Source organism: Rissa tridactyla, chromosome Z, assembly GCF_028500815.1.
Source record: "Rissa tridactyla isolate bRisTri1 chromosome Z, bRisTri1.patW.cur.20221130, whole genome shotgun sequence".
NCBI classification, from domain to species: domain Eukaryota; kingdom Metazoa; phylum Chordata; class Aves; order Charadriiformes; family Laridae; genus Rissa; species Rissa tridactyla.
In genome coordinates this window covers 65,448,556-65,461,709 of record NC_071497.1, presented here as the reverse complement: position 1 = coordinate 65,461,709, position 13,154 = coordinate 65,448,556, and the positions used below count along the sequence as shown (strand labels likewise).

The 13,154-nt window shown below is 36.8% G+C and overlaps 1 protein-coding gene across 1 annotated transcript in view; it reads left to right on the top strand.

Annotated features, from left to right (window-relative positions):
• Positions 1-13,154, top strand: part of NDUFAF2 (NADH:ubiquinone oxidoreductase complex assembly factor 2) — a 69,349-nt gene that overhangs the window by 36,394 nt on the left and 19,801 nt on the right. Inside the window, exon 2 of the mRNA XM_054187042.1 lies at positions 9,716-9,805. Within this exon, the coding sequence (XP_054043017.1) occupies positions 9,716-9,805 (90 nt within the window). The remainder of the gene's footprint in view (positions 1-9,715; positions 9,806-13,154) is intronic.

Below are 13,154 nucleotides of genomic sequence, written 5' to 3'. Positions count from 1 at the left end.
AGTATGTTTTGATCCTTGTCCATGATCTAGATTTCTAAGATATTGGTGTAGTATCTGTAATGATACCCATATCCTCAGGAACAGCGGTAGCATCTGTATCCTCAAGAACAGAAGAGATCATTTCTAAAATAAAAGCATTTGTCAGAATTCTAGATAAATAGACATGGACCATGTAAAAAAAGAATTAACTCAACCCAGCACTCAATGTCAGCAATAGCAGTATTTTAATAAAATTACTCCTGCCACACCAGATCCAGGGAACTAACACCTCAGACGTTAGTTTAGATGCATCTGTAGGAACTGGTGTCACATCTTTGGATTGTCACGTAGATGTTATCCAGAACCCACAAGACGGTTTTTATATATTTATACTGGAAAAACATTTTCTGACATACCAAAACCTTAGAGCTCTCTCAGCCCAAAGACTGTGTTTCGGGGCCATATTGGGTTGAGTTCATACTGCCATGCAGAAGAATTTCGAAGTAACACTCAACAACAATGGAAAGACCACATCAGAATTAGTTCGTGAAATCTAATGCAGAACTGGACTGCCACACTGGTGGTAAGCAAAGCTTTTCTCCTTCTACATGCAAATGTTTTAATCCGATATTTTACTAAGGTTGACTTCATATCTGACCGAATACCAAAAACGTTATTTTCTACTAGCCTCTAAATGGCTGTGTTATGCTCCTGGTACATTTATACATGTGCGTGTGTGCATATATATGTATTTTTAAACTTTTCATGTCTGGGGTGACTCCATTCAGAGATTGGTAAAATGATGCTGGCACACGTACTGCATGGTTTGCACTGCATATTTCACAAGCTTGCAAAAGTTTCTCGCTAAGTGATCTGAATAATGCTGGTTTGTTTATTTTTTTGTACAAATACTTTGTATTTCTGGCTGTGGCTTGATAGTATTAAACTTAATAGAAAACTCACTGATTTCTGTGTGTGTATGTTTTGGCTTTATTTGTCATAAAAATATCAGATTGCTCTTTTCAGATTCCCCTCTACGAAGACCAAAGTAAAAAGTGATGTCTTCCATTAATGATTTGCTAGAATATTCTCTAGACTTTTTGATGATGTTTGTAAAATAGAAGTGTATTACTTAAATGAAACATTTATTTTAAAATCTTTTTGGAAACTTGAGCTTTCTATAGAAAAAGTTGTTTTAATTTAGGAAACATACTGGTTCATACTTAAGCAAACAGTTAAGAAATCTGTAAATACAGTTGGAAATAACAGAAATTGTTAAACTTCTGTCAGTTGGAGCAATCAGACAGAAATACCGTTTGTAATTTAAAGAGACCAGTTTGAAAGAGAAAGAGGGACACCTGTGTGTTAGGGTTTTGAATTTCTTGATTTTCCAATCATTCATTTAAAATTATTTCTGGGAGACTAGTCCTGCTAACTTCTATTTAAAGTCTGAATTGAGAAACGTTCTGAGGATCACCTTAAAGGACTTTGTTCTAAAACCTACTAAGCTTTTTCTGTAAAGGTAACATTACTAACAACGGTATAGTACTATATGGTTGGTCTTAGTAAACTGAATGGAGGGAGCAGTGTATTGAGAAAACATCTGATTTCAGTGAGGTCTGCTGTTGTAGAACACCTTAGGAAAATGGATAATGAAATAGTTACTAGCATTGCACATTGTATAATTGGTTAAACTCTTCTGCTGTTTTCTTCTGTTATTGGTTGTATCATTATTAGAATATTTGTTCCATCACCAGTTTCAGCAACTTCAGCTGGTGTATCAATAAGACTTACAGCCCAGGTATGAGTGTATTTTTTTCTGTTCAAAGAGCCAGCTTCCAGACAATCTTTCATATTAGTTCTTTGTCATCCTTGACAGGTATGTGCAGAGCAGAGTCCTAGAACAGGGACGTAGCAGTCTTCAAAAAAATAGCCTAGACGTTCAATTAGGAGACAAGGAGGGATATGCGGGCATTTAAAAAACAGTAAAAACCAAAACCTGGGTTGTTTTCTTTTTTAGCTCGTTATTCGCATTTTAACTGTAGTAGATGCATTTTCAAACTGACTTATTTTTTTCTTTTTCTTCTTTTTCCCCCCCCCGCACTCCCATCCCACCCCAGTCCTTCCTGGCTGATTGTGTAGGTATTTTTCCAAAGTTTCATTGGCCTATGTCATGTCTTTACTATCAGTACCTTGGCTGAGTAACTTTCATTTGAGCATTGCTGCTATCTATCTTAGACATGTTATGTTGCTGTAATTTATTTTTTTCTTCTTCTGGAAGCATAATTAGGCAGTGGGTTGGAAAATACATATATGCATGTATATATATTTACATTCAGTATGTCAGTGACTGGATACATGCAATGGCGCAATTAAGCAGAAATGTGATTAGTGTGGACCCACACAAGCATAGGCCTTTTGATTTAAAAGGATAAAAAAAATCTGCCATTTGTGTCAAAATGGAAAATTTTAATATGCATAACTGTTTTTAACTGCAACACAGAATCAAGTTGCAGTTCTGTATACTCTAGATGTCTGACAGCTGTTATAAAAGTGGGTTGTCTTTTCAGAGGGCTGAGGGATAAGTTTGTTCCATATCAAGCAAAATACAGAATATATCTATCCAAAGAAACAATTAAGATAATAGTGTCAAAATCATTCTGGTTTGCAGATAAAAGATGCAAATTGGTATATGGAATCAGAAGGAACCCATATAGGCCTGGTTACCCTGCAATATTACTTGTGTTGAGTTGGGTTGAATAGGGCATGATTGAGTTGTTGCCTGTTTGGAGGGCGCTGTTCTAAGTCTTTCTTGTTTACTTTATGGAAAATAGGCAAAATTTCTTGATCTGTCAGGATAAGGTGTTTAATTTCCTTACATTCATACATGACTACAGCAAGAACGATATTGAGTGATTTTTCCTTTTGCGTATGCAGGTTAATAATTTTCCTGCACTAGGGAAATAAAAATTTTCTCAGAAATAAAGAATGTGGCTCTTGTTTCAGGGAATAACGTATGGTCTTCCTTCTGGACATAGGTTTATTTGGGTTTTGTTTGCGTTTCAAGTATGTATACATTGTGATAGATCAATTACTAGTTAGTAGGTGGTTGGATAGTAAGCTTTCTTTGCATAAACTTCATTGTTTAGCAGATATTTATAAGAAGGGCAGAATCTAGATGACATCAAGAGTCAGATTTGTTAAGTTGACATCCTGGATTAAAATTTGGGACACAACCAGGCTAACCATACCATAAGGCCATGTTGGTCACGTTTACAAGAGTGAGAACTTCTCCAGAGGACCGTCTACCCTAGAGAAGCTTTTGAAGATGACTTATATACAGATCCCTTTCCCTGAGAAACTGACAGCAGATCCTATCAAGATGGGGAAAAGTCCTTGTCAATGGAAATTTCAGAGGAGAAGCAAAGTCTTTTGGGACAGCATCAGATGTGCTGCTATTATGTTAATACCCACTTCTGACAAGAGATATGTTTCTGGCAAAGACAGAACTCTCTCTTCATCTAAATTCCACGTTAAAATTTCACATCTTCTCTGGTGACTTCATGACAATTAAAACAAAAAAGCTTACTCTCCTGCAAGAGACCCAGAACCATAAGTCTGATTTCATGTGTTTAAACTACTTACACTATAAGGTTTTTCTAAAGGTACATTTACTAGAGGCCACAGTAAATGCACGCTATTTGGGCTAGCGTTACCTGCCAGGGCTGCAATCTGAAAGACTGTCAAACTCGGAGATAAGGTGGAAGAAATTATCAAAGCTCTGAATTTGCTGTGACTAGACATTCTGGGATGTAAGTAAACTTGCTCAAAACTATCTTGGTTATCTTCAGCTTCTCTTGCAACATGATCCTACTCTTAATCTTTCTTTACCATGTCAAATCCATTGTTAGAGGTATACAAATAATATTTAATGAATTGTATTGGTAAAATCTGTTAACCAAGTTAATTAAACGTGGAAAACTGTTCCCACTTTATTGGACATTAATTGTAAATGCTGTAGAAAATCAGAGCAAGGTGGGAACAATTATTTTGGTACACAGTGTGGCATAGTAAGAACAGCAATTAATACAAAATAAGAAATAATACTAAGATGATATGGCTATGACATTGGCATTGTCAGCTGGCATTTCTTTCGGAAGGTGAAAAGGAACTGTGAGGCTTGTACTGCATGTGAGTCTCTCCTTTGACAGTATGTGTTCCCAAAAATGGAAGTAATTGTCCTGACTTCAAACCTTCAGTAGAAATCTGAAGAAACAGATCGTCCTTTGGAAATAAAATAGTACTTGCAAACAACTCTGTAAAGCCAAATGTATTGATGATAAGATGTAAACATAAAGCAAAATCAAGGCATGATTTTTGACCCTGAGTGCCTGGTACTTACAGCTTTTTTGGACTTGCTCATTCAGCTCTTAGCAAGTTTAATATTGCTTGATCCTGCATCACTGTAAAACTGGAAATCACTGATCGTGGTTCTTTGGAGGTTAACGGAAATCAGAGCCATTGAACAAAGCAGCCTGTGGCCTTACTTGATGCTCTTAAAAGTTGAAATTAGTTTCTAATATGATTTTATAAAGCATAAAGAGTTTTAGATTACTGCAGGTGTATGAATTATTGGAGAAAATACAACTACATGCATAAGTGAGATTGTAGATGCAAATATTAAACTTCTTGTATTTTAGACTAATGTGTTGATTCGTTGTATGAATAAATATAATGAACTATTGAAAGTTATTAATTTGTCACTCAGCAAAAGTTAATTAACTTCATAGAAATCTAAGTTTTGAAAAAATAAAATCAGAATTCTTTGGGAGAAAACTGTTATCTTAAAAAGCTGACATCTTTCCTAAGATGAAGCAGAAGTACTGGAATTCTGAACACAAGGTAACATGAAGACAGCCACCAATGAACAAGCTCTCTCACTAAAAAAAAAATCTGTGGAGAGGAGGGATCTAGGCTTGCACAAATTAATGTTCACCTTTAAAAGGCTTGTTTTTCCCTTTCTTCACAACAGGCTTTATTTTTTTCCTTCTCCTCCAATAGAGATAAGAACTTCATATCTTGCTCTGAAGGTGATGGGCCTCTCCTGCAGCCTATAGAGAAATAATCTACTTTTTATTACCTCTAGAAGAAATAATTTTTTCTCTGCTTTGTGGGAAGAACTGCTGATAGTTCAGTGGCTTTGCTAACTTAAATACTGCTTCATATTTAGCAAGAACTACAGAGTTTGTTGAGGTGTTACTAGATAAGAGGAAAGAAATGGGGGATCCATTCTGTGAGCGTTGTAAGATACTGCTGAAAAAAATTTTAGAAACCTTTGTTTTCAGTAGGTAAAGTTTGTGTTGTGTTACTGATCATGAAATAATGTACTGTTAGTAAATGAAGTACAATATAATATTTTCAGACTACATAGTGCTTCAGTAAATAGGTATGCTTTAAAAATGCTTGTTTCATCATAAAGTTTACAGCAGTGCTGTGCAACTGAAATTTAGTCCATTTGTCTTAAATTAACAAAGGCTGCATATTCACTCAGTGCATTTTATAAAAAATTTCTTTAAGTAATTAATAGTCTTTCTTCCATGGACTCCTACCACGCGGACAGTACAAATCAGCAAGCCAAAAGAGTCCTGGTCCTGAATTCTCGTGAACATCCAAGATTCTTTCAATTTGAGTGGGAGTTGTGAATTGTTGCTTTAACAGGGTAGCTGCATGCATGCCCATGTGTGAGAGGGTGATCCAGTTTTCATTGCTGACTGCAAAACGTACTGGTAATTTATAGCTGGTAGGGGCTCTTGCTCAGTGCAGGTACAAAAACATTCAGTTCCCTGTCCCATTTCACCTCTCACTGATCATATGTGCCATAGTTTGTTCTAGGTGTACACAGTTGACAAACTGGTTTGGAGGTTAACAGAGAAATATTTTTCAAATAACAATTTTGTAAACAGTGAAAATCTATCTAGGGCTGCTGGAGATCCTTAAAATAGTGTGTGTGTATATATGTGTATTGTTTTAAGAAATTGATATGGGAAGACTAATAATTTGCTTATAGAACAATACAAGTTTGGGATGATTTGTTATTTAACTGTATTTTGATCTGGAAGGTTCTTCAGTGGGCTTTTCTTAATGCAAATGGGATATATCAGATTTAGTGACTGCAGGGGAAACAACTAGCATGTTTTGTCTGTAGAAGAGGGGCTTTTCCTTAGAAGAAATTGAAAAATTATAATACTCATTTATAACATCTGTGCATATCTAGTTAACCATGTTTTTATTGTGAAATATAATTTAGTTTCTAGGCTTTATAGTCTATAGATAGGGCTGTAGAAATTCAGAAAATTATTCATTAAGTCACTTGCTACTCCTTCACATTTCGTTTACTGTTTCTCTTGCTGGTTTTGGCTATCCCTTTCTCATGCCGACACACTGCCTAACTTCTGTTAAACTCTTGTTTTCAGGCTTTTATACAAATTCACTTCAGTCGTCATACATTGACTTTCAGATGGGCTAGGACAGAAAGGCTTAGAGAAAATATGTACAGTAAGAAAATATCAAATGTGAAATGTGTAAATACTGTGTCACTTGATGAAAGATCTGTCCATTACTTAGGCTTCTTCGCTGTTCTGCCTCCTTGTAACTCTTGCAAAGTTTCAAATCTTGGCTACTTCAGTGTTTTCTTGTCATGGTTTGGGCTGGGATGGAGTTGACTTTCTTACTAGCAGCTGGTATAGTGCTGTGTTTTGGGTTTGGGATGGGAACGCTCTTGATGGCACACTAATGTTTTCAGTTGTTGTGAAGCAGTCAAGGCCCTTTCTGCTCCTCACACCGCCCCGCCAGTGAGCAGGCTGGGGGTGCACACAAGTTGGGAGGAGACATAGCTGAGACAGCTGACCCCAGCTGACCACAGGGATATTCCATACCATACGGCATCATGCTCAGCATATAAAGTTGGGAGAAGAAGAAAGAAAGTGGAGTCCGTTTGGAGTTATGGTGTTTTGTCTTCCCAAGTAAACATTATGCATGATGGAGCCCTGCTTTCCTGGAGATGGCTGAACCCCTGCCTGCTGATGGGAAGCAGTGAATGAATTCCTTGTTTTGCTTTGCTTGCATGCATGGCTTTTGCTTTACTGTTTTGGTTTGGGCCAGGCTGTCTTTATCTCAAACTTTATCTCATTAAACTGTCTTTATCTCAACCCGTGAGTTTTCTCACTTTTACTCTCACAATTGTCTTCCCCATCCCGCCATGCGGGAAGTAAGCAAGTGGCTGCGTGGTCCTAGTTGCTGGCTGGCATTAAACCACAACACTTGTGTAAACAATGTTATATCGGAGTATTCTATGTGAGTATTCTGTACATCTGTTAGATTCTTTCGGAAGTAATCTGCTTTTTGTTTTAGGAGTTACTGGCTGTTATTTGGATATACTGTGTTTTATATGACCTCAGTTTGAAGTATTATAAGATCAATTGGTCACATGAAAGTGAGGTTAGTTTTAAAGTTAAAAGTGTAAATAGTGATTCTTAGATTGCTATTTGTAATTGCTTCATATGTATATACTTACAAATGAAGTTTCCTGAGTTGCCGTAGCAAAGACTACAGTATTTATTTGAAAACCTGGGACTGCATTAATCAACATAAAGTAAAACAGTCAATATATTTAATAAGAAAAAACACTTCTCTAAACCGTAAAAGGCTTTAATTACATCTAAAGAGGCCTCAGTGTGATCTTCAATAGAAAAGTAAATTATTTGTCAGTGGAGGTCTGCCAAAAGAAACCTAGAGGTCAAGGCAGATCAGACAGTTGAAGTTAATTAGTGTTGTGTGTGCATCACAAGTGCAGAGAGGCTTAAAAACCACCAGCACTTCTGTGTAATGATTCTTCAACATGCGATCTTTGGGAAATAATTTTCTGAGTTTGAGTCTACAATTTGATTTGACTGTGAGATCTGGAGAATTAATTTTTTACATGTGTCTTATGAAAGCTTGCAGCAGAATAAAAAGTGTTGTATTTTGTTAAAAGTAGATTACCTTAAAAAGTTTTATTTGAGAATGTATGAAGATACAACATCAATCACAAGTCATGGTAGCAAGTAGAAAAATACGCTTCTTTGTTGCTTATGCCGGTTTACTCAGACTGTTCTACCTGTGGAGGACTCAAATTATGGACAGTTTTTTAAAAGGTGTTGTGCTAACAGTAACATCAAGTGACTTCCCAACTATGCAGAATAGTGTTAATTCTGAGACTGATATGGCATCAAACCGAACTAGAGAGGTCTTCAGCTTTTATGGAAATCTGTATAGGAAGAAAATGTTTCTGTATTTTTGTTTTGATTTGTAGATAAAGAGTTTGAGAAATGGAATTACCCATGCTATTGCTGAAAGGCAATGATTTTAAAGAAAGTGTATGAAGTAAAATATGTTCAGTATATAGGAATTGTGTACTTATAAGACAAATAAGTATAAATCATATATCTTTGAACGCTCATTAAAAATATCTAATCTTGGAAACGAAATTATGCTACACTAATTTCTTTGCCTGATGGCGTATCTGAAATAGTAAAAATGTTGCATTGCTTAAAAATAAAAATAATAAGGCTAATGAAGGTACCTAGAAAAGGAATTACAGTTTCTATACAAATTCTTATTTTATTGTATTAACTATTTAATAATGAACAATAGTCTGCAGTTTAGCTATTAACCAGAGACGGGTGAATTGTAACTCCTGACTGCAGTCAGTTTTAAAATAACTTCTTTTGAAATACTTATTGAAAGCATACTGAAGGAGTGAACTGCATTAATCACATCATTATGAAAGAAAATATTTTATGCAGATATTTGTTTGTGTTTTCTAAAAATGTCAAATTTCTCTGTATCAGCCTCCTAGGAAGGGAAAAAACTGGGAGAAAAAGCCTGTGGAATGTTGTTAAGTTTTTTTCCCTGTGAGGGATGGGGAACTTGCACATCTTTCTGGTATCTGCTAATTTAAAAAGCAAATTAAATACTCTTTCTCTGAACAGTAGTATGATATCTGACAGTCAGTCTGCTGTGTGCTACATCACTTGTTGAATCTTAATTCTTCCTCTTTGGCAGTAGTAGAATCTGTGGGTGGAATGTAGATACAGATTCTCTGCACTGGCTCCCCTTTCAATATACTGAATGTTCCCTGTCAGAGAGCTACCTAATGGTTTTTGTTTTGAACTTAGGAAATACTTAGTTTGCAAGCATATGTGAAAAGGCTCACATGCACAGAGCAGTTGCCCGTGATTGGAGATGATGACCGCTTTGGAAAGCTAGTGAGTGAACTTTCAGTGATAGGTTCTGACTCGAGAACAGCATGAAGTTTCTCATCCCTGCCCAGCAATGGTGTGGAAGATAGCCAGGTGAAGGGAAAAACAGCTGATCGGTGGTCCTTCAGAGAAGCATTCTCAAAGGGAGGGAGACAGCAAGGTGGATAACTTGGCTTGAAATATATTTGTTGTTAATAATCCAATTCAACTGTAGAACATGCAAGCTTTTGTTAAAGTTACTGAAACGCATAGTATTTCAAATTGACATCTTGATGGTAATAATTTTCTCAATATTTTTAATCCTTCATTTTTATCCAGTAGACATCATTGCACATGTGTGAATAAGTACAGTTCTTTCAAAACAATAACATAATTAGCAATTTAAATATTATATAGAAATATATTTAACTGCCTTTTTTCTTCTTTCTTTTTTATAGGGCAGATTATACCAGAAAGAAGATTTGTAGAAGCAATAAATCGTCAAGCATATCAGTATGAAATGGGTGACTTTCCAACAGAGTGGGAAGGTAAATCCTGAATATTTTCCTTGTATTTCAAGATAACTTTGCCATTGAATGTAGATTCAGTATTTTTAATGGAAAGCCTCACTATGTGAATGGGTTATCCGTTATCTTTCATTTTGAGTAATGCAGGCTTTTGTTTAGCTGCACAGTTATTATGAATTCTTAAAGTAACACCTTTACAAATAGGATAAATTCTGTTTAGGAAGTCAGTACTTAATAAAAATGTAAATAAAGGCTGTATGATCATGACTTTCTCCTGTTAAATGTGAAAATATTTGTGCCTGAGGGGGATATGATAGAATAACCAAAACTAATTGTGTTAAACTTCCTAATTATGCATTCACTGCAGTGTTAATTTGTAGGTCAGCTGAATTATTAGTGGCACAGTGATGGGGCTCTTTTTTTTTGGTGGTGGCATTTGGTTTCCTATACTCTTCCTTGCACAATCTTGTAGGGAGTTAGAGAACCTGTTAATAATTAACCGTTTTTCCTCACTGCTACTGATGAAAATTTTATCTGAAAATTTGGGACATAAAAAGAAATTCAGGGAGATTAGAGAAGTTCCTTAGGATTAGCTGAGCAGCCCTTGGAGAAGGAGAGAAAGCAGGGAAGGGAGTATATGTTCGTCCTTGAGGCTGTAGGAGCTCGAGCCAGGTGTAGGGTTAAACATGGCTTAAAATCCAGGAGTCTATGGCATAGGCAAAGAACCCCTGAAATACTAGATAGTCTACCCAATATTTAGCATGCTTTTTTTGGGAGAATAATAGCTAGACATCTCCCAGGAGTTGGTAGGTTTAGAGCAAACAAATTTTAAGCAGTATGAAGTTAAACTGTGGAATTCCTTGTCATTCATTATTCTGCTTGATGGAAGTTTGCATGAGTTCGAAAATTGATTACAAGAATTTGTGGAAGAAAAATCCTTCTCATACACAGATAATACTGTAGTTTGGTTTGTCAGTGAGCTGCAAATTAATGGAGGCCACAGTGTGTTTTGAGGAGATATCTCAATATACTTGCTTTACCTCATTCTCTTTCCTTTGCGCTGGCTGTTGGTCTCTGAGGGAGATGGTGCTGAGGTAAGAGAATACTCATTATATCACTTCTTGGAGTCAGTAGAGAAATATCAAATGTTCCCAATCTTGCATTTTATCATTGTCATTACACTGATTCCTATGACTTTTTTTTTGTGATCAACTAAGGCTAATATCAACAGCTAAATGCTTCTCAAAGGTGTTTCAGCCCTATTAACAGCATTTGCCACCTGTGCTGAAACCACAGTAGCAATAGCTTTTGTCTTGTACTACGGCAGTACCCACAGTTAGCTGTCAAGTCTTCATCTAGTTGCACCTGGTTCTTTATTAGTCCAAGATAGCTGTCTTCTGAAGGAGGGCAGCAGTCTGGTGGGATTGTCCTTACTAAATTACCTGATGCTTGAATGGCTATCTACCTCATCCAACTTTCTGAAGTTCTACTTCCTCATCCAAAAGTTCTCCAGCCACTGCTGGTCATCTTAGGTCTCTGTGACCTCAGTGCAATCACTCTGCACCACAAGCACTGTGAAGCATATATAAACCCTCAGGTAACTCTGCTCAGCTGTAAATAAATTCTCATCTAAGACCTGCTGCTGCCTTTAAATGTCGAAAAATGCAATCAAATAGTCTCTACCTGCACTTGGCTGGAATTAACAGAAAACAACATGGACAGTCAGACTGTCTCAGATGAGTGTGGGCTAATCACTCTTTTCACAAAGGGTCTTAGACTGGTTGAACCACATTGCTGTATGAACTGTTCCTTAGGACTGCTGGAATCGGTGTAGCACTAATAAGCCTGCACTACATCTCTCTTCAGAAACCTTAGCACACATCCATGTGACTTGACAGTGTGGTACATGTGAAGGTACAGCTGTTTGGAAGGATGCTTTTGGCAAGCGCCAGTACAGGGACCTTGGAGTTAAGGGTTAGGTACCCTGTAGTATGGACTTGTCTAAAAAGATGCAGACCTGAGATGCACTTTTGCAAGTCAAGACATCTTAGTCAGGTTTGTTTTAAAGAACAATAGACAATTGGCCTGTCCCATTTTATGAGCTGCATTTACACTTCTAAAGCTTAACTTCCTCATCTTTGTAACTCTAGTTTTTTTCATTGTGATTTTGTCAACACCAAATAGAAGGAATTCACAGAGAAAAGGAAAATTTACAGTTTGCAGATGGGTAACAGTCTTTTCCTTTTTAGGAATTTCTGAATTTCTCTAGAAGCAGAGAGAAATGATACATGCATCTTTCCCCCCTCTCCTCCCCTGCCCTGCCCTGTGCATTTCTTAAGCAGAATAGGTGTGTAGTGCATGTTTCTGACAGATAAAAGTATGGAAATTCCACAAAAAAAGGCTAACCTGTATTTTTTGTCCAATGCCAACTTAAACATTACACACAGTTTTGTGGAAGTATAACATAACTTTTAAAAGCCCAAACTGGTACTTCTGCTGTGGGTATAGAGGCTGTTCAAAGAGCTAATGTGCCTCTGCTATATATATAAGGGATGTGGGATGCTCTGAAGTTCGGTTCATCACTACTTCTTTTATGCCTCCTGTAAAATGAAAAATTCTAAATGAGTAAGAAATGGGAAAGAATGGAAAGAGTAGAGAATTCAAATAATACTATAGAAGCCAGTTATCTGAGGGGGAACAGTTAAAAATAAGGTTTTTAGATATGGTTTGCTGAAAGGCTCATTACAATTCTGTCCCTATTTTTGTCTCTTTAAGATTTGTCTAGGAGTTTCCCAGGCCCACAAGACCCGTGCTGAAGTTTCACTCTGTATCTTCTGTCCAGGCTCATGAAAATTTCCCAATGCATTCTTTCTGTGGGCGTTCACTTTATATTTTGTGCTCTCATGGATGCTGATCATTCCAGCAAATACTCTGAGACTTTGCAAAAGGATTTCTAAAATACTTCCTGTTTTATCTGAACAGTAGAAGAAGAATATAAGGTTAGAAGACTCTGTAATACTTCTTACTTCTGATTTCTGTTTACTCCTGGAAATGTTGTGGATTGTTAGTGTTCTAAATCCTCTCTGCTGGGCATATGTTTACTTTCATCTCCAGGGGCCTTCTCTCCAAATCCTGTGTTATGCATTGACATTTGTGGCCTCTCTGCTTGAGTTTTGGCTGGTTCAGCATTAGCAGGCTTCTTGCCTAGCCTTCTCAGGCTTTTTACTTTAAGGACTGTACTAAGGTGTCTGTCGCCTCATTTCCTCTCCTTTTTCTTGGGATCTGCAGAGCACTGCTTTCACCTGTGCTGTCTTTGTTCTGCCAGGACTAATTTTTTTCACTTGTGGATAATTCGTAATGGCCACCTGAT